Source organism: Gossypium arboreum, chromosome 13 (genome assembly GCF_025698485.1).
Source record: "Gossypium arboreum isolate Shixiya-1 chromosome 13, ASM2569848v2, whole genome shotgun sequence".
Classification (NCBI taxonomy): domain Eukaryota; kingdom Viridiplantae; phylum Streptophyta; class Magnoliopsida; order Malvales; family Malvaceae; genus Gossypium; species Gossypium arboreum.
Genome location: NC_069082.1, coordinates 129222954 through 129245097, shown reverse-complemented (window position 1 = coordinate 129245097; position 22144 = coordinate 129222954). Strand labels below are relative to the sequence as shown.

The 22144-nt window shown below is 32.7% G+C and overlaps 2 protein-coding genes across 3 annotated transcripts; both read right to left on the bottom strand.

The window, feature by feature from the left end:
* Nucleotides 1-1322: 1322 nt before the first annotated feature.
* Nucleotides 1323-8321, bottom strand: LOC108486247 (uncharacterized). 2 transcript variants are annotated; one of them, XM_017790200.2, is made up of 19 exons: nt 7973-8321; nt 7383-7486; nt 7112-7198; nt 6919-6994; nt 6755-6829; nt 6588-6641; nt 6128-6187; nt 5906-6022; nt 5727-5821; nt 5408-5616; nt 5191-5288; nt 4918-5021; nt 4597-4762; nt 4347-4469; nt 3845-3927; nt 3408-3549; nt 3296-3325; nt 3038-3108; nt 1323-2257 (listed from the first exon to the last, which is right to left on the bottom strand). In XM_017790200.2, exons 1-19 carry the CDS (start codon nt 8009-8011, stop codon nt 1528-1530), a joined length of 2463 nt encoding a protein of 820 aa, XP_017645689.1. In that variant the 5' UTR covers nt 8012-8321; the 3' UTR covers nt 1323-1527. The 2 variants fall into 2 exon arrangements, with proteins under 2 accessions (XP_017645689.1, XP_017645688.1); XM_017790199.2 differs by having other exon boundaries at nt 1323-2260; nt 7973-8294.
* Nucleotides 8322-9976: 1655 nt separating this feature from the next.
* On the bottom strand, nt 9977-18590 carry LOC108483958 (homeobox-leucine zipper protein REVOLUTA-like). Its single transcript, XM_017787525.2, has 18 exons — nt 17868-18590; nt 17236-17401; nt 15639-15718; nt 15442-15532; nt 14970-15065; nt 14761-14874; nt 14241-14324; nt 13974-14129; nt 13529-13603; nt 13177-13283; nt 12849-13032; nt 12010-12198; nt 11823-11903; nt 11492-11626; nt 11081-11400; nt 10498-10603; nt 10265-10414; nt 9977-10160 (listed from the first exon to the last, which is right to left on the bottom strand). The coding sequence occupies exons 1-18, from the start codon at nt 18092-18094 to the stop codon at nt 10011-10013; spliced, it is 2511 nt and encodes an 836-aa protein (XP_017643014.1). The 5' UTR covers nt 18095-18590; the 3' UTR covers nt 9977-10010.
* Nucleotides 18591-22144: the final 3554 nt, after the last annotated feature.

Sequence of the window (22144 nt, the reverse complement as noted above, 5' to 3'; positions counted from 1 at the left end):
AGGAAGGCGGGGAAAATAGTGTTTTTGTTTTACAAGCATGTAATAAAACGACAGAGATTTGATGACACGGCGTGATGTCGGCGTCCGTGCGGTGGGACCCACACAAGTGAGATTTTCTTAGATCTCTTAGATAAAAAGGTCACTTCATTCATTTATTTTTTTCCAACAAGTTGTACGGCTGAGATTAATTCCATCTGTGTCTGATGTACGACCGTGATTTGATCCGTTTTTACCGCCGCCTTTGAAGCATTGAAAGGTCAACATATCATTAAGAAAAGAAAAAAAGAAAAACCAAACAATCTGATCTCCTCATAGTCAACAAAAAGTACAGTCAGTAAAAGATATTGAGATTTTGACTTATCGCGATATTTTCAACTCTCCAATTCCAATTTCCTTTTCTCGGATATATTTGAAGTATGATAAATATATTTCTTAATATGTATATTTAGAATTCCTCTTACTATATATTTTATAATTTTTTATATAATACAATCTTTAGTTTTAGTATTTTTATATTTTTAAAATTAAAATACAACCAATAACACCATTGATAATATATATTCAAAATTGAACGAAATTAGTTAACTATGTTATCAAATAAATAAATGAAAACTAAATTCTAAAATTCAAAATAAAATAATCAAATAGCCCTTTAATTTTACACAAGCGAATTATACACTACCATACCTTCCACTTCAATGAATAAATTTTATTTACCTTAAAAATATTTTACTTTATTTACTACATAATTCAAAATTTATCTTTTAATTTACTATTACAACAAGTGCTTAAAATGCATTTTCACTCCGATTTAAGAGTTTTAAAGTATAACCCTAGATAATAAATCTAAATAACTACAATCAGAAGCAATTATTACAAAGCACAACTGAATTAAAAATCGAAAATATATCTGAATCCTCTTATGATGAAACATAAACCAAAATAAAACATCAATATTTTTTTTTCTTATTTTTGGGTTGGTAATTAAAGGAAAAGGCAAAAAAGAACAGAACATCACATGTGATGTATGATTGTATTGCATAAAAGGAGTAGTTAGGTGTTTTGTTTGATCGCATTGTCTAAATTATTAATATGGTTGGACAGTCATGACATGTTTCTTTATAAAATAATCAATACGTTATTATTATTATTATTATTATTATTATTATTATTATTATATATGTTCACATTTAATAGATCTTAAATAAGGATTTCACAAATTCATCCTATTCGAAATCATTATTTAATAATAAAATATTTAAATTTTAATTATAAAAAAATCTTTTAAGTAACAGAAAAGAGAAAATATGACCAACCTCAAATCACTAACAAGATTTGGAATAAATAATAATAATAATAATGATGAGTAAGAAAATAATAAAATAACTAAAATGAACAGTAATACCCATAACTAGCACAGCTTACCGTTTAACCCCTCTGGTCTGGAAACAAAATATTTTACTGTACATACGGTGAAATTTTGCTTTTGCTGACGTGGCCCAAACCAAAATTGTGTGATCCAAATTCCTATTCCAAAACAGTAACTTCACGATCAACCCTCCAATAGTTTGAATCATTGAACTCCTTTATCCCGGTGGACTCGTCAGATTTCTCCTTTTCCGGTATGGGTATACCACTACCGTTCCTCTTCAATGCTCTGGCTTCGCCAACTATTCCTTCTTTTAGAGCTTGTTCCATTGGCTTCTCCGTACCTTCTAATTCCACTCCTACGAATTCAACGTCCTCTTCGAACAAAGACGGCACCAGTGGTGGAGATTTCTGACTCATGTCACTGCTCATTGATCCCTCACTTGAATCCATTGCGTCCGAGGAACCATTCGGAAGTATGGATTCCCCGTTTGGAAGGGACTCTCCATCAGTCATCACTGTGTCGATAGGACTCGGTGGGTTGACATCCGGATTGTCATCGTCGAGAAATGGATTCTTACTTGAACCGACTACTTGCAAACCCGAAGGTGAAGGCCTACCTCCAAACAAGTTTTCGTTTTCTTGCGGATTCAAGTCTCCACTGCTCACGGAGTTGCTGAACCCATTCATCGGATTGGAAGTAGATGTGCTGTTTTCGTTCATCTCGTCATCCTCTCCAACTACCACCTCGTCATCACTACTGCTGTTATTACTGTTTGTAGTGCCATTCAAGTTAATCTCATGCATCACTTCGGTTGGGGATATGGCCATAGGTACATTACTGGTTCCTTCATCTTGGAATGCAAACCAGTTGGAATTTGTAAACAGACTGCTGTATTAGAAAAACATGAGCTGTAATTGCCATCAATACAGCTACCTTATAAAAATACGATACAGAGCATCTTTGGAGGTATGTCCTCACACGCATGTGTTGAACACGGGTATATCCACAAAAATGAAAAATCGAAGCAACATGAACAGTGAGTAACGAACAACAATAAAAATACACTAATTGGTGGTTCATGAACCTCTGACTCGGACTCACGTGAGTGTCAGACACAGATAGAGATCATATTCTTTTTTAAGGTTTTCTATGCATTCGGAGCATCTTTGGAGGTATGTCCTCATATCGTATTCAACATAGGTATATCCACAAAAATGAAAAGTTAGAGCAACATGGACAATGACAATCAATGAGTTACGAACAACAATAAAATTACACTAATTGGTGGTTCATGAACCTCGGACTCAAGTGTGAGTGTCAAACATAGATATGGATCATTTTTCTTTAAAGGTTTTCTATGCATTCGGAGCATCTTTGGAGGTACGGCCTCATATCCATTTGTTAAAAACACAGGTATATCCAGAAAAATGAAAAGTTGGAGCAACATGAACAATGAGTAATGAACAACAATATACAATATACAATAACATAATTGGTGGTTCGTGAACCTCTGACTCAGACTCAAGTGTGTGTGTCAGACACAGATATAGATAACTTTTTTTAAAGGTTTTCTATGCATTTGCATCTTTGGAGGTTTGTCCTCGTATCCACAAAAATGAAAAGTCCGAACAACATGAACAATGAGTAACAAACAAGAAAACTCACCTCCCCTGATCATCACCGAGCCTCAAGGATGATATGACAACCTCAGCAGATTCATCATCAAAGTTTATATCCTGCACATTCAAACACAAATTTACAGTAAATTTTGATGTCAAAAGAAATGAAAAACTTCCTATTTGTTCGGTTCCTCCAATAATCGTGCTGCTAGGTAAATAGATAAGACTTTGAAAGACCAACCTAACAGCATTTTAAACACAGAGAAAGAACTTAAACTAATTAAAAGAAATTAGAGCCACTCACCTCATCATCTCGATCAAGAGCACCACGGTCCTGAAAGCAGTTAAATAAAAACAATAAGTAAAGCAAACAGGTAGAATTCGAGATACTGTTATGAGAAGCTCAAACTACATACTTCTTCATTATTATCGTTGCCGTAGATTTTGTATCTGAAAGCTTGGCTTAGGTTATTTGCTAAAGCTGCAACATCATAATCTCTATCATGAATATCATCCTCGTCACTATCCCTTGTTCTGTCTTGCAACGATGTTGGGCGACTGGACATGAGAAAGAAAAATACACAAGGACTCTTTAAATGATTTCTGTTAGATCTAACAAATATGCAGTTATTATGAACAGCAATAATGTATCATGGCAGAACATGGACTCAAAAATCGGTACACTACCAGAACCTTCCCATCTGTATGCATTACTGTAAATTTAAAATAATATATATGGGAGAACTATAAGTCAAATTTTACGTCATTTTACAAATATAGAGATAATTGACCTTCAATTGCATATCCTTTTAACCTGATGGCAGTGCATATAAGAAGTGAAATAAGAGCATACCCACAAGCCCATCGATAAACATTTTCAACTGCGTTACGTTCTTGCAGAACATTAGCTTGCCACTCATTCCACTCGCTATTTTCCTATATAGAATATATGAACTTGAGTCAGCAAATTTACAAAAAATAAATTTTATATAAGTAATCCCAGCTAAATATCCTAATTCAACATATTGATCCAGCCATGCATTTCCTTATATAAAATATATGAGCTTGAGTCAGAAAATTCATAAATAAATAAATAAATTTTATATAAAGAATCCCAGCAAAATATCCTAATCAACAATTTGATCCAGCCATGAATTTACCGCCAAGGAAGAATATTGCCAAAGTGCTAAATACAACTAATTCTGATGAAATTAAATCGGATTTACTAAACCACAAAAGTCATACCGTAATTTAATCACGAAAAAAATTGTTAGCGAAAAATAAAGATGCATCTACAGCCCTTAAATCCTGACAGAAGCAATAAATATGATATCGGCAAACAGCCAATTCCACACCTGTATATATGCCTGAATACAGCTATTGCTGCTTCCCAACTGTACAAGTTTATTTGAAATACGTGTAATGTGTCCAATGTTTCCTGCCCGTGGTGCACATTTTCCAGCAGCAGGTAAAGTTGGCTGTTTGACAAGAGAAAGGGTTAAGCAAGCTCACTGCATAACCAGGTAGCATTTATAACAGCTTCTAATTATATTAGTTAAACTCCCATTAGCAAAATGCGAAAATAGCAATATGATTAACATCTACCAGATTATTGTCACCAGAAAGAATTGGCTGTTTTTCAGTTTGGAGAAATCTCCCAATTAAATCGCATTTGTGAAGAAGATGATCAAGTATTGCATCATTCTTGCTCTCCAGACATGACAATATTATACTCTCAACATGATGATGTAATGCATTGTTGTATGGATACCTGCATAATTTAAAAAAAAAGAGATGAATCTTAGCCTGCTGACAGAAAAGATCCAACACTCCCTCAAGATGGCATCGAGCATATTTCACTAGATGCAAACTTCGAATAAGTTGTTTTCACTTCATTCAAGATGACAAGTTTAAGCAAGAGCTTACTCAAAGAAGAGATCGAGAACGCGTTGAATGGTTCCTGAGCCGACCAATTCCTTTTCTGCAGCTTCATTTCCAGTTCTCAACAGGACAGCAATGAACTCCACAATCTAAAGAAAATAATAATAACATAATACATAAATAACAAAATAAATTATGATACAGACCCGAAAAAAGTCAGACATGCATTGATTACGAACACGAAATAAATCAAAGAGGTGTCAAGTTGGGTATTTCATGTTGATTGGCACACAACTCCTTTGAGAATATAAAATGAACCTTTAGGCGATGCTTCCCTAGAGGTGGCCTTAATTCTCCATACGTGGTAGGCAAAATCTTCTCATCAGATGATACATTCAAAAGCATGAGTAAGTCCCCTGCACAACAAGATGCAGCCTTGAACACCATGGCCAAACTAAAAGCCAACATGTTACATGCAACAAGGAATATGTGAAAACTATTATGACTTACAAAAAAGGGGGAAAAAAACACTCACCAAGTTTAGGGAGCATTGCATTGATAGTCTCAGGATTTACAGGGATTGGAGGCTCATACATATGTTGATTTCGGAAATAATGCATCAAGGGAGAAGCAATGGCTGATCTTTTTGGATCCAACAATGAAATACAAACTGAGAGAGAGTGTACAAGGCCATATTTTGAATGTGAATCTTCCAATGCATGGCCAAATATCCTTGCAACAAAACTGTCATACATGTGCAAAATTACAGGTCAAGTCACAAACATATACACAATGGAGAACTGAGATGATGATGCGGGTTCAGAAGAGATAAGAAGGAACTAGATCTCACAAACCTTGGACTAGAGAGCTTAGTGGCTAAAGCTGATGGGGCATTCCGTGTTATTGCACATAATGTTTCTGCTGCATTACCATGAACTTCAGGTGGGCACTAGTCGTTTTAAAAAACATGTGAGACACTTGTTACAAAGTATGATATGTCACTACAAGGATAAAACAGAAAATTTGCACTTACTGATGGATTCAATTTATCCACGATCATTTCCAGCAAATTGCTATCAGCTAACCATTGCATTACATCCAAAAAATTAGGATACACATGATCATCAGCACCTACTAACCGAACCAAAACCTGTGAAAAGGCACAAACTTATATCAAATTTCACCCAAAAATATTTAATGAAAAACCATATGAAACCCACTGCTGCAATAAAACAACACAGAATATCTTGGTTACCTCCATGATGGAAGTGATTCCTATCAAATCAACCAGTTGGCGCAACACCTCTTGATGTGTCTGTTAACAACTTGTCTCAGTAAATCCCTATAAATAGATTAAAAAATATATTCTATCTTTTGTAGTTAATGGATCATAAACTACCAACAAGCTCAACTTTGTCATTCAAATTACTAGATTTACAGCATTTTACCATGCCAAATCCAGAGAACCAGCTCACTAGAGAAAAAGGTTTAGATAAAGTCCACAGAATTTATTACAACACTAATTAAGCATGTTTAACTATGCTTACAGATGAAAATTTTTATAGCTGGATCATGCATGTCCATGTCAAATAAGCCATGCAAAGCTCAATTTTGGGAACAAGGTAAAGTTCAAATCGGAAGTGCAATTCATAGAAGAAGCTTACAACATATTTGCAAGAAGTCTAAGTGATAATAAACAAAAAAGCTTTACTTACTTGGACATAGTGCATAAGTGGAATAGTCTTCCGTAGCATGAGGCATATAACAACCTAATGTCCAAAGGAAATGGAATGTATCAAGTGGTGATAATAAGCAAAGTAGTAATCATAGAAAACATGACATAAAAAAACACACAGAAAAAATCAGAACATGAACAACACACCTTGCTGAAATAACCAGCTAGCAAAGCACTATGAGAACGGTTCGTTTCCAAGAAGGAGAAAAGCAAGTTCATGAACTGCAACAAAGGAAAAAGCATATGAAACAAAATCATAGCAATTTCCATAACTAAAGATGCATAATCAAGAATGAAAATGGAACCCATACCTCTTCATCCTCAATTAAAGTCTTCAGAATAACATCAATCTCACATGTAAATATCTCGCAGGCAATGAATGGGAACCTAGACATAAAAATGAAAAGATCATCAAGAAAAGAGAAGAATAAACATCAGAAAAGTTACAAGACAAGAAAACAGTAAGAAATCTAGTCAGTATCATTCCAGATGAAAATGACATACTTGAAGGTCCGTTTGCTGTCATCATCTTCTGAAGGTTCTTCGACAATATATCGCAATAACTGCTCAACTTGGGCTCTATCTCGTAGACTGAACATTAAAGAATTAAGTACGTAATGAGCATCAAGCAAGACTAATTCTCACTCAAATTACACAAACCCTTCAAAATTTTAATTGTAGCAAATAACTTCTACATTCCAACCAATTACAACAGAGTAGAAAATGATAAAATATAGAAAACATAATGAAAATTAGTGAAAGGCATGAAAATTACAAATTGATTAGTCGACTATTTAAAGCTTTGCACTCTTGGATTATTTCTTCCTCATCAAGAAGCTCTTCCAAAGTAAAGTTTTCCTTGTCTAATATCGACTCCACCTACAAAAGAATATCCATCAATGAAACTAACCAAATCCCAATAAATACACTCATCAATGTCCTTTAGAACAATTCACTTGAAATGGAGAACCAGCATCAATCTAGAAAATAACCATATCTACATAGTTTAAATGATTCTCGCAAATTAGATAGCTTGAAATAAAAGGACCTCCAGTCATTTCCAACTTCAAAAAAAAGCTTAAAAATCAAAATGATTTCATCGATTTAAATAAAATGAATATTCCCAACGATGCGGACAAATTTAAGTCACTGAATCAACTTTATTACACAACCGATGAATCCAAAGTAAAATTTCAAATTAACTAAGCAACAAGAACATCATTTAATTCGTTCCAACCAACAAGAAAATAAAAATGTTCAATACATAGTATAAAGATTGCTCCCTAAGTAACCCTTATTAAAATCAGTACTTAAAAAATTTTTAAAATTTAAAAAAAAATGTAATTAATTATTCAATTTACTCACGGGAGAAGAAGCAGACATGGATGTGAGCCTCCAAAACATGGTGAAGAGAATCAAACGGTTTTTAAACAGATGAGCTGAATAGATCTGTAAACCCTAAAAATTAACCAACGAATCTAGGAATTGTTCAAAGATTGCTTTGAATGAAAACGCGGGAGTTCAAAAAGAGGGCGGAATCTAAAAACCCTAATGCTTTGTTGTTAAATGAAATAGAAAAAAAAATGGATCGATTTTTTTTTTTTTAATATGAAGCCGATGAAGATTGTAGTAATAGTAGCCGAGGGTAATGAAACAAAAGAGAAGGTGGGCCGGTGGGGGAGAGGTGATGGATGGCAAAAAAAAAAATTGAAATGTATTTGACACGTGCGACTTGATTATTTTATTTTTTGATTTCCCAATGTACCCCTGGAATTTGATAAAACAAAATTAGGTTAAATTACACTTAAGGTCACTAAACTATTAGTAAGCTTAAGTTTTGATAAATTAACTTTAAAAAGTTACAAAATGGTCACTAAATTATTTGAAAGTGTTTATTTAAGTCATTAGACTGTTAAAATCGTTGTTATATGGCCTTTTTAATTCGCATTGTTGGCATCAATCAAAAATTCTTTTTCTCCTTCTTTTCTATAATTTAATTTTTTTTCATGAAATATCTTTGAATGTCATGAATCTACATACCAAAATCCAATGAATTTTCTTTTTCGATCTCTGACACTGGCCATTAGATTGACTTAGAACTAAGGTATGTTCTTCTACTTGTCCATATGTACTAATCCATTATACTGATAGTTGAATCGTTACTTGGAGCTTGCTGTAGTACTTTTAAAAAAATTAACAGTCTAGTGGCTTGAATAATTTTTTTTGAATAGTTCAATAACCATATTGTAACTTTTTGAAGTTAGGTGACCAAAACGTAAACTTCCTAATAATTTAGTGACCTCGAGTGTAGTTTACCCCGAAAATTAAGGATTACTTTCATCAAACGTCTCCAAATTATTGTTTATATTTTTAGTTTGGTCCTTGAATTTCAAAACATTTAAATTGATACTTCAAACATTGCATTAATAAGGATTTTTTTTCCATCTTCCTAACCACCAATTTAGTCATAGTTTTTTGAATCGACCAATTGATTGATTAATCTAAGAACCTATGGTCCAACTAGTTTAATCCATAGTAATAAACCGAAGAAGAGTTGAATCTGTAAAACACTGATTGAACCAGATAAAAAATTGATTAACAAATTGTTTGGACCAAATTCAAATTGTTCACAAGGTAGGTACATAAATCTAATTTTTTTTTATTTTTTGTGTTTTTAATATGCTTAGCATCATATGTAAGTTAATATTTAACATCCAAGCTTATGGCTAAGCTAACAAAATGACCTAATTAATATATTATTGATGCTTTAAGGATTCAATCAGAATTTTTAAAATTTTAGACAATTTAAAATCATGATCATTGTTTAGGGATCTACAGTGAAAATAATCCAATCAATAAATAAAATAATTTACCTTTTGTTTGCTTTTCATGCAACATTTTTAATATTTCTTTTAGTTTTCAAATAGATGTAGGAGGAAATTGACAATAATCTTTTCATAATTATTACCTTATCGATAAATTTAAATTTTAGTCCTTGTATTTTTTATTTTTCAAGTTCATTATAATTTTCTTAGTTCTTTTTCTTAAATGTCACCAACAAATTTAACAAAATAAATTTAAAAACATTAACAATTTTGAACCTACATTTTTTAAATCTGAAAAGTAAAAAAAAAAAAAGAAATTCTGAAATAAAATTGCAAGGACTAAATTTTTAATTTACGAAAAATACAGGACCTGTAACATTTTAACCATTTCATTTTAAACAATACTTGGGGTGCACTAGAAATATCTTAATTAGATTAATAAAATGCAAACCTGAGCTGAACTTTCTCTGTTCTTTTTCATTTCTCCTTTTCTGATTTTGTTCATCAAATTCATGTTTTGGCTAGAGAGAAAAAAAACTGGGGATTCGGAAATTTTAATTTATAATTTTCTTTTTTGTTCACACAAAAGACCAGTTTATAAAAGAGAATGCCAAGCAATGGACAGTGTTTGCATCAGCTGCAAGTACTTTCCAAGCAACAGCTTGCTCATACGAGACATGGCGGCCCATTGTCGACATGCAAACTCCGGCCAGCAAGTGAGTGAATCCCTGTTAAAGAGAGTATAGAATGTGTTACGAGATGAATTTTCCATATTCATCAGCCGAACAGTTTAAAGTCGGGTTGAAACTAGTATGGTGCGGTTAATACTAACCTGCTGCATCAACTTGGTGAAATCAGAGCACAATGCCTTGCGTCCCGACTCGTCGAATATTTTGTCCAGTGTGATGTCTTGTAGAGCCACTAGAGTTGTCTCGAGCATGTCTAGACCGGCCTGATTTGCGAAGATGAAAACCGGCACTGACTGAAAAATGAAAAAAATGGAAGCATTACTCGAGAATTATGAGCTTCTAGTATTCATTTTTTTCGATGGAACCATTACCGTACCTTCAACGAACAACACAATATTGCATCCTGATGTTGCCAAAGATTCTTCAATACTGAGTCGCCACCAAGTGATTCAGATTTCAACAACTCTTCCCCCAAATGGAAACTGCGGAAAAAAGAAACAAAAACGACCCGTTAGCAAAGAGGCATGGGTTCGGTGGGAATGCATGAGCTGATTCAGAAGCACGAAAAATTCTAGCATGGGTTAAAGTACCATGGAAGCCCATGTACAGTGTCAATTTACATTTTACCCCTCTAATAAAAAAATAGCAAATTATCAAAAAGCAAATTAATTATTTCTGTTAAAAAATCCATCTATTTGTATTGTTAAAAATTGACTAGACTAATGAAAGACATATACCTCATACTGACATACGGGGACAATTTTTTAACAGTAAAAATTGATAGAAATTTTAACAGGACCAGTTTGCTCTTTTATCTAACATATAAGGACTATTTGTCCATTTTTGAGTAAAGAGAGCAAAATGCAATCTAACTCTCAAGTATAGAAACTTTAATGGTACTTTTACCCTCTAGCGTGGCATGTTAGTGACAACTACTAATGTTTTTCTAAGCAACTTGCCTGTAGCTCTGGCAGATCCAATGAGCCAACGTAAGTGCTTCAGGAGAACCTGGAGATGGCTTTGGTCCTATAGTTGGGCTCGATCCGCATGGAGATATGGCCATAGCAACCCTCTGGACAGAAGAAATGACGCTACGGACATACTGGCGTGCCATGGTCGCAACATTATCCTGAAGATTTGTATCGAAGGGAAACTGGAAGGCAATTGTCAACACCGATCGTGCATTCTGACTCGGAGAATCTCCGGCAGCTTGGCTTGTTGCAGGCCCCACTTCGAGACTCGAAGTAAGATCCAAAGTCCGATTTGTAGCCAACGAATCCTATGTATCAGAATGAATAATAATAACACCATCACTGATCATCGATATGAGAAATGATTAACAGAAAAACTCAGGTGCAGTGAAACCTAACTGGTTTTGACTCCAACGGGATAATGCGGAATCCCGAAGGTAGAAAGGCAGCATCATCCGGAAACATCTCATCTATTGGTGCAAACACAAGCTCCGAACAGGCCCCAACCGCATTGTCATCAATTCCACTACATATCTGCAAAGAAAATAATACAAATATGAACAAATTTTAAATAAACTGACATCACGATTTTAACCTTTATGAGGCGACGAGTATTAATTAATGTAATGAATCAGAACACAACCAATAAAGTTAAAGTGTCCACAGTTTAATATTCCAATTTAACACGGAAATAAACATAAACATTGAACCAGGAATTGTTAAAAAGCACCTGTAATAGATGAATGTCCCTTGATAGAAACGCGTCTTCTTGCGTAAGAGACTGGCCTTCGAGTCTTATAACTTCGAGCAGCTGACATATAATAAATAACCAATCTATTTTACTCAAATTCAGTTGTATAGGACACTGTTTGTGTCCAACACGGGTACTTCAAGAAAAATGAACATAGAAGATATACCTCTTCGTGTTCGACCGTCTGGCCGAGTGGCATGATGATCTGACTCCCAGTAAAACTTGTAGGTCTCATTCCAGGATAAGCATATGTTCCGGCCTTCAATGATGCAGCTGAATAAGCATCGACATTGAAATCAGCCCATTCCAAACGATGTTCCCTCAAGAATCGGACAAGAACAGCAGGAGGAACATTCTGACACAAATAGCAACAAAGGTAATATGGAAAAGAAAACTTGCTTACTATGTGAATAATTTTGTTAGGATAAACTACACTAATAGTCACTCAACTATTAATAATTTTTTTTTTGTCAACAAACTATGAAAAGTTACAAAATGAACACCTAACTATTCAAAATTTTCTTTTTTGGTCACCAACTGTTAAATTACTATCAAAAAGATAACTTGACAACTTTTAAAATTCGCATCATAACAACTTTAACCCTCAATATTTATAAATTGTGTCAATATAGTCTTGATTCCAAAATAATAACCCTCAACATTTAAACAATGTGCAATGTGGACTTTGTTTTTGCAGTTTTACTTTCATTTGTCACAAAGAAAAGCAAAATCGGAGGGGAAAAAGGACCAAATTACACAATGTGTAAGCGTTAAGGGTTAATTTTTGTAGAATCAAGACTACATTGACACAATATATAAATGTTGAGGGTTCAGTTGCTATTATGCCAATTTTAAAAGCAGTTCCATCTACCATTTAACGGTTGGTGACCAAAAAGTAAAAAATCGAAAAAGAAACTTACTAAGAGTTGGGTGACTGCAAGTGTAGTCTACCCATTTTGTTAATACAGTCAGGCATTGCACATATGATAATGGTTTTGAACTTACTTGAAGCAGCATGGATGCCTTTGCACATAGAACACCCCCGAGGAATGAAAGACCGGTGGTCAAATTCGAACTGTTGCTCAAGCTCTTGCCGGAATTAATAGCAATTATCACATCCTCTGTACCATCACAATTCATTATCGACCAGCCATCTTCGTTGAATCCATTTATTGCCTCATTGAAGCCCCTGCAAGTAAATGATAGTCGCATGATACTTCAATGAAACTAAAGAGGAATGCTCGGGTAAATGGCTTGTGGACATACACATGTGAATCTTTTTTCCAATATCAAACTTGTATTTAAATCGGGTTTAATATAATCTTGTAGTTACCTGCTTAATCTTTGGCTAAATGTTCTAAGCACAGCAGGCTGCCTGCCCAAACTGTAAACCACCTCGCCGCTTGTCTCTTGAGCAATCTGCCTAACATAGCGCAGCGCCTTCACATACTTTGATTAATCAGTAACTCTAAAAAATGTCATTCAAGGCAATAGGAACGAAAATTGAAGAAACTTTTCGTGTTTTGCTATTTTATCATAAAAAAAAGAATTTATAAAACACATCCACATTGTCCAACATGTGTCCAAATTTGTCTCGATTCCCGGTAATGATGTTAAATGTCTGATATTTTTAGAGTTACACTAACCATAGTACATTATCACCTTACAATAACGAAACTACTCACCGGAATAGTCATTTTCTGAGCAATTACTCCGGATGATTCGTAAAGGGGGCGCAAGACCTCCGGCACACTCCATGCCTGCATCAATAAGGTGTCCCAAAATTAAGTTTTGTCGTCCAAAGATGTCTGAAAAACCTATGTTACTCAGATTCATGGTACATCCAATATTCTCCAAGTTCTTCTATATACTTCGAGAGTCATGTTCCCATATATTGTTGAACATGGGTACTTATGAAAAAATAGAGAAGTCAGTGCAGGGACGAAGCCAAAAAATTGCTTTAGGTGGGGCTAGAGATGAACCATAAATTATTAGAGGGCCAAAGTGTAATTTACCGTTATACTAACATGTAATTTCATAAAAAATTAAGGGGCTAAATGGCAAATCTACTATTTTTGGGCCCTAAGTCAAAGCAACGTAGCTGAAAAGTACCTACGTGTTAGGTCGTACCTCAAGATTCAAGTGGTCAACAATATGGATAATCGACCCTCCACCCTCACAAGGCCTAATCAAATAGCCACTAGGAAGCACTTCAGCTCTCACAAATTGAGCTGCGGAAGCCACACTCGGGCCAGCACCGGAACCCGAAAGAGACCTCTCACATACCTTGGAAAAGAGACCAAAAGGAAAAATAAAGAAGAAGCATGCATATCAAGTTACTTGTACATAGCATTGATCTGCATCATTTATTACATGACAAGTACACGACATACATACCACGAGACTGCCGTTCTCTAAAGTTGTAGTGTATCTTAGAGTCCAAAAGTCCCTTGCAGGAGCCAATGTAGTAGGAGCAAACATCTAAAAAAAGTTATCGTTTTTAGTCTCCTCGTGATAAGAGAGTAAGCTTCTAATAGGTAAAAATATCATGGAGGCTCCTGTACAGGTATCAGATTGCATTTTGGCCCATTTACTCAAAAAATGGGCAAATTAGCCCATGTATACTAGATCAAAGCGCAAATTAATCCTTTCTGTCGAAAATTTCACTCGTTTCTACTGTAAAAAAAGGCATGACTGACAGAATAATCAAACAGTGACACGTGGCGTGCCACGTGTGCCTCATGCTAACGTATATGGATCAGTTTTTAACGGTAGATATGGAGAAAATTTTTAACAAAAAGACTAATTTGCCCCTTTTTTACTGGAGGAGGCAAAATACAATTCAGCTCTTACTACAAGGGCCTCCACGGTACTTTTACCGCTTCCAATAACATAAAATGAAATAGATCTTCTTCACCTGTGTGTATACAAGCTCAATCGTACCACCATTGCCAGCTGGAAACATGGTGAAAACTTCAAGCTTCCGACAGTCCCGGAACCAAGATGGACGATCTTTAAGAATCTCTGCAATCTATTAACAATAATTGTTTTGCTCAAATCAAACCATGCTATGAATATTAAATAAAAACGTCTTGATTCTCCATAATGACAATAAGAATTTCATACCTTTGTAGGTTCTAAACTTACAAGACCACAAGCTCGAGCTGCCATTCCACTACAACTTTGGGAAATGGCAAATATCCCAACTGAATCTGGACCAGGCTGACAATAGATAAACCAATGGGGTTTAGCCATCCCGATTGGTGACGCAAGAAAAATAATGGTAAACTACACTAGTAGTCACCCAATTATTAGTATTTTTTTTTGGCCACCCAACCATGAAAAATTACAAAATAGTTACCCAACTTATAGTAAAATTGGACACCCAACTATTCAATTTATCTTTTTTTTAAATGAAAACACCCCAAAATCCAAGATAGTTGGGTGACTAAAAAAGACAAAATTGAATAGTTAAGTGACCATTTTATAACTTTTCAAAATTGGATAACTAAAAAAATATTTTACTAATAATTGGGTGATTACTAATATCGTTTATCCAAAATAATATCACTAGCATCCTCATAGAACAATGACAAACCTTCATCCCAGGCATCTGGACCCAATTGACAGCAGTTCCCGTAGCCTTGGAAAGGAACTCTGCCAAGGTCTCCTCCGCGATAGAGAGGAGTCTGGTAATAACATAATGAAATCCATCAAATTCATTAGCAAAATATAACGAAAGAAAGAGATAGCAAGAGTGAGTACTGGTTCATCGTAGTTAATAGTTTAACTTACCCAGCAGGGTTATTAGCATTTCTCAGTGAATGCTGAGGAGTGGTTACCGCAGAGTCACAGCTCGCATCAGTCGCCGATGCCTACAAAGCAATCCCGAAAATATAAACAGCAACATACAAGTGGAAATGTTCATGTATAAGCATAATCTTTGTTTATATGTATGGAGCAAGCAGCATGCGTAAATACAAAAGGCACATTCAACGAACCGAATTGTAGATATATGGAAACAAGTCAAAGAACCATGAACACGAAAACGAACATATCTTTAGTTATAGCAATTTCCCATAACAAAGAAGTGTGCATATACACACACACACACACATGTGTGTGTGTACATATATATAGAAAGTGCCAAGAACAAGAACCATGAACACAAAAACGAAATATCTTTAGTTATAGCAATTTCCCAAAACAATCCTCTTAACACAAAGTAAGCAGTAGATGGTAAAACTATAAAAAGAAGTGTGCATATATATATATATATATATATGCAAACACATATATATATAGAAAGTGCCAAGAACAAGAGAACAAAGAAACACAATTTGAGGCAAAAAAACAAACACATGGGGAGCATAGCATGAGATACAAAATCAAACAGCAATAAACAAGTGGAATTGTTTATATCAATTGGCCAAAGTAATACTCTAAGATTGAACAAGCAACATGTGTGATATAAATACAAAAAAGGCACATTCCACGAACTGAAATGTGCATTTATGGAAACAAGTCAAAGAACCATGAATTTATAACAATTCCCCAAAACAATCCTCTTAACACAAAGTAAGCAATAGTAGGTAAAAATATAAAAGAAGTGTGCATATATATATATATATATGTATAGAATGTGCCAAGAACAGAAAAACAAAAATGCGGTGAAGGGCCGTGTATTAGGAGCTAGATTGTATTTTGCTCCTTTTATTCAAAAAGTGAACAAATTAGTCCATCTAGGTTAGATTAAAGAGCAAACTGATGTGACAAAATAACTAGACAATTACATATGACGTATCACGTTCTTATGTATAGGGACTAATTTTTAAGAGTAGAAATGGATGAAATTTTTAACACAATGACCAATTTGCTCCTTGATCTAATGTTCAAGGATTAATTTGTCCATTTTTTAAGTAGAAGGGGCAAAATGCAATACAAATCCTAGTACTAGAGCCTCTCCATGATACTTTTGTTGAAAGATGCCCAATTTGAGGCAAAACAAAAACTACATGCGAAGGCATAGCATTAGACACAAAATTCACAACGTAAACCCCATGATGACAAAATTAAGACAAGTCCGGTCTAGATAAAAGTACCATGGAGACTCCTGTAGTAAGAGTTAGATTACATTTTATTCCTTCTCAAAAAATAACAAATTAGTCCCTGCACGGTAAATCAAATAACAAATTGATCTTTCTGTTAAACTGATGATGGTAACCAACAGAGACTAATTTACCCATTTTTTGAGTGGTGGGGACAAAATCCAAACTATAGTACTTTTACAGCCCATTCCAATGGTCAAACACAAGGATCCAAGCATTAAAACTCAACAAAACATACAATTTGATACAGTTAAAGGAGTGAAAAAGGACTAAAAAGAATATACATTTACAGTATGCAATTGCTGTCTCATGTACCCATTCTCACAAACCAACTGAGAAACCTGTTTTTGCAACCTATCATTCTCTTCCATTAACAGCTTATTCATTGCTGTTAATTTTCTGTTTACTGTTTGAAGCCTTGAAGCTTCTTTCCTTTGTTTCTCTCTACACCTGCAAAAACCCCATAACCATGAAAACTAGTCATTTTTGAAATGGTTAAAATATGCCTATAATCCCTGTACAAGTATAAGGACTAAATTTCTAATTTTTCATAAGGGATATAGGCTTTAAAAAAATTTAAAATATCCTTATAGCCCTTATACTCATTGAAAATTAGAAATTTAATCTCTCCAATTTTTATATTTTAAATTTCAGTCCAATTGTTACTACTGTTATATTTTTTCAATTACATATTTTTTTTATTTCAAAATGATACACCATCCAATTTACCCAAAAAAATAACAGTCCTATCAGTTGGACTCTGAAAAGTTGGAGACTAAATTCTTATAGGATTAAATCCTTAATTTTTGAAAAGTACAGAGACTATAGACATATTTAAACCTTTAAAAAAAAAAGAAAGAAAACCCAAATTTTCCTTGCAAAACAAGAACCAAAGTTTCAAGCTTTATTTGTTTACCTGCGATTTTGGAACCAAACTTTGATCTGTTTAGGCTCAATGTTAGAAAGAATAGGACATTCCCTTATTAACTGTTGCCTACGCAAAGAACTTGGTTTTGGACATTCAGCATAAACACGTTCCAAAGCTTCAACTTGTTCAGCTGTGTACCTAACATACTTGCCTGTATCTAAATGCTTGTCTATGCTGCTTTCCCTGTTGTGATGATGTGTCATCGCCATAGCCATCTCAAAGAAGCAATCTTTGAAACAGCTGTTTGTGTTTTGATGTCTCTCGAAGATCCAATTTTTAAAACCAAAACAAAAAGGGGTCAACTCAACTGGGTTTTTTTTTTTCTTTATTACACAATAACAAAAATTGGCTCTCTTTTTTGAGAGAGCCACAAAAGTATTAGCATTAGAAAAAAGCTGGTTTTCTGAAAGAACTAAACAAAGAAATGTCAAGAGGAACACAAATCTTAACCATGATGAAGAACAAGAAAAAGGGTGTCAATAATACAAAGTGAAGGGTTCTTTCTGCAAAATATAAACTTTTTTTCTCAAAGAGATAGATAAATGAAGAGAAGAAAAAAAAAAAAAAGCTGTGAGACAGCGAGTGATCTAATAAGTCTGAGCTTGAAACAGTGAGGAATTGGAAAGAGATGAAATGAAAATTTTTATATTTCATTTGCACGCAAAACGATAAACTTGGCAGAGATTTTCTATATGAGTGTGCTCATGGAGACTGTGCCTACAAAGTCTGAAAGGGTTTAATTGCACCAAATGATCTTAAATTTTGAAATATTTTAATTGAGTCTTTATATTATCAATTAAAATATGTCATGAGTCCTTGTGCTTTTTATAAAAATTAGAATTTAGTCCTCTATTTTTAATATTTCAAAATTCAGGTTGAATTGTTAATAGTATTAAATTTGTTGGTGTGACATTTTGAAATAAAAATACTCACTTTGTAGCAATATAACTAAAACAATGATGTTGTAATGAAATTGAATTTAACATAATAATTTTAATAATGTTAACAATTAGATTTGAATTTTGAAATTTAAAAAATAGAGACTCATGACATATTTTAACCATATAAATATTGGGATGAGGTAACATTTAGTCTTGAAATTTTTTTCGTAAATATTAGTCCTTGAACTTGATAAGTTTTTCTAATTTTGGTTCATGTGATGATATGGCACTTAGTTGATAAATCTTGAGAAGGATTTAGATATAAAATGCAATATCAATCTGACGTGTGTAAACACGTGTGTTTATACTGTATGGATAGTTTGGATTTGATTCATTTATTATTTATTAATAGTTTGTCCTTTTTTAACATGTCTAATTTTAGTTGCACGTGCTATAAAAATATAAACGTTTACAATTTAATCCATATATTTTAAATATTTTTCACGTCATATCCAATATTTCAATTAAGATCTAAATTAACAGGTAAGCTAACAGAGTAACTTGACTGGCATAATGTTGGTACTGAATTAGAATATTTTGAAATTTATATACTAATTTAGAATATGGATTATAGTTAGGGGTCGATGGAATTAACCCAAAGAAATATGAGATTGATAAAAATATTTTATATATTTTATATTATTTATAATTAAAAGGTTTTGAACTCTCACCCTTATTTTTATATTAAAAATAATTTTATAATTTATTTTATATTTAAAAACTTATAATCAAATTCCCTTTTCAATTTGGTTTGATAACTTTAATAAAACCCTGTATTTACACTAAAATTAACAGTAAAATACGAATTATTAAACCAATAATTGATATATTGATTAAATGAGCAAAATCTTACCAATTTGTGTTTTTCATTTTATTTAATATATAAAATTATTTTGGATTTCTGTGTCTTTATCCTTGTCTTTTGTCTTTGTCTTGTAGGGTTAGGTGTTTGGTTATCAACATATCAAGTGATTACAGATAGGATTAGTTCAAATATCTCTGTTTTTATTTGTCTAATTGTCTTTTTTATTTTATTTTTTTAATAATTTTTATGTTTGTTCAACATTATTTCTTAAGTTCAATAATTGTTGTTCATGCACCAATCTTATTTTTCTTTGTTTCTTTTAGGTTTGGCTTTTAATACAAGTAAACTACACCTTTTAAAGGTTTTTTTTTTTTTTTTAAGTTTTATCTTATCGAGTGTTGTTAGAACTCGACCTATTAGATCGAGAATTAATTTGTATTCAGATTCAAATAAAAGAATTTGAACCGACTTTTGAATGAATCTAATTATATAATTTCATTATTTATAAAGGGGCTGAATTGACAATTTTTTTATTTTGAGGGGCAATGACTCTTACCTATCCTCTTGATTTCGCCCCAACATTTTAAAAACTAGATAGATATCAAACCATGAATGCTCCGTTCAATCGATTAAACTATCGGTCCAATAATAATTAAATAATTAAATTATAAAATTTTAATTATATCTCTAAAATTTATAAAATGACACAACAAATCGTATCTGATATAATCTAAAATTAAAAATTTAGATCTATCCAAGGGCCAAGTAGCCCGCCCGAGTTGGGCCAGCCTTGGACAATGATTTTTTTCACATCGGCCTGGCCCAGTTCTGCTCGAGTTCAATTTAAATAATAAAGTTATTTTTTAAATTTTAAATTTAATTATAAAATCTAAAAATATTAAATAAATTTTTTTTTAAGATTTCATTGTTTTTCAATAATAAAATGGGCTTTTTTGGTTGACTGAGCTAACCCAAAAACGGGTCTACACTTGAATTTTTTTTTTGAATGGGGTCACAACCCAACTCATGGACATATCTAAACATCACCACACAACTTTTAACAATAAAAACTAAAAAGGAAAATGTGAATAATAAAGCTTTTATAATTGCTTTGAAAACCTCAAAACTAATATTTTTACTACATCTATTTTTATTACATTCATATTCATTTTTCTTTTTCTTTTTTTGAATTTCATTTTAAACTATGCTATATAAATCCGACATGTTATTTGATAATTACTTTAATAATTTTAATAATAGAATAACCTAATTGATGTAATCTTGATAATTTAGGGATGTAATTAAAAATAATCTAAAATTAAAAGACCGATTTAAAATAAAAGTTATAGTTTGAAGATATTTGATGCAATTAACTCAATAAAATTCATACAAAAATTATTTGTATTTTTTTTTTCTATCTTTAAGAACACATTTTCAATTGGTTCCAACTTTGGGTTCCTTTTAAGGATTCCTTTATTGCCTCATTGAAGCCATTCCAAAGAAGAACAAATCAAATATTTCTAGAAACCTCTTATGGAAACTTTAATGTGTATACTCATCAATCAAACAATTTGCCAATTTCATCCCTAGCATGAATTTAGCCTTCTTTTTTGGCTTTTTTAAGTTTTTTTTTTAAGAGATTATTTTCTCCAAATTTCAGCAATTAAGAATATTTGGGTATATAGAGGAAGCTATTATCTATGTATTTATAATCTCTCTTAAATTTGAAAAATAGAGATTAAATTTCTATAAATACAAATAAATTATTAAAATTTAAATGTCTGAAAAGTACATGGAATTTGAGCATATTTTAATCGTATATGCAAATCAAGTATCTCCAAACTATGATACTCATTTTAAATTAGTCCCCAAAATTTAAAATATTATAATAATATCTTGAAATTATCTATATTCACATTTTCTTTTAAAAAATCATTTAAATTGTGCCACATTAAACTTGATGTCTCATTTAACAGTTAAATTAACAATTGTAGTAACGTAAAAATCCTATTGATATAACTTCGATAATTTAAAGATATAATTAGAATTTTTAAATTTTAAAAACTAATTTAACACGAATATCATAATTTAAATATGTTTAATGCAATTAACTCGTACATGATTGAGTAGCAAAGTTGAGATTTCTAAGAAGGATGATTTCATATGCATATACATATTCAATACATACCAAAGAAAAAAAAAGGAGGGACCATTGACTTTAAATAATATATGTTTCTTAATACTAGACCAACAATTATATAAAGTGAAAATGCGCATGCCATGCCCAAAAATGAAAAATCACTATGTATAGGGACTATTTTATAAATAATTATTTATTGGGAATATTTCCTTTAATTTGGTCGGGCTTATTTTGTAATACAACAAATATTCTCTGAAGGAGACATTCGGGCAACCTTAAAATTCCATTTTTCCTTTTAATTATTCTTTTATTTTCTAGTAATTAACCAACACGTTTCACTTCACTATTTAAATCATTTCAAATTCTCAATTAGTAATAA

What these genes read in the sequence shown, in the direction of transcription:
- LOC108486247 (XM_017790199.2), bottom strand. Translation starts at nt 8,011, where the DNA reads ATGTTTTGGAGGCTCACATCCATGTCTGCTTCTTCTCCC. An exon ending in TGGATAAATTGAATCCATCA is followed by an intron (nt 5,822 to 5,905) that starts GTAAGTGCAAAT and finishes TAAAACGACTAG; the next exon opens with TGCCCACCTGAAGTTCATGG. An exon ending in GTTCTCGATCTCTTCTTTGA is followed by an intron (nt 4,763 to 4,917) that starts GTAAGCTCTTGC and finishes TAAATTATGCAG; the next exon opens with GTATCCATACAACAATGCAT.
- LOC108483958 (XM_017787525.2), bottom strand. Translation starts at nt 18,094, where the DNA reads ATGGCTATGGCGATGACACATCATCACAACAGGGAAAGCAGCATAGAC. An exon ending in AATGCTAATAACCCTGCTGG is followed by an intron (nt 15,533 to 15,638) that starts GTAAGTTAAACT and finishes TGTTATTACCAG; the next exon opens with ACTCCTCTCTATCGCGGAGG. An exon ending in TTTAGCCAAAGATTAAGCAG is followed by an intron (nt 13,033 to 13,176) that starts GTAACTACAAGA and finishes ATTTACTTGCAG; the next exon opens with GGGCTTCAATGAGGCAATAA.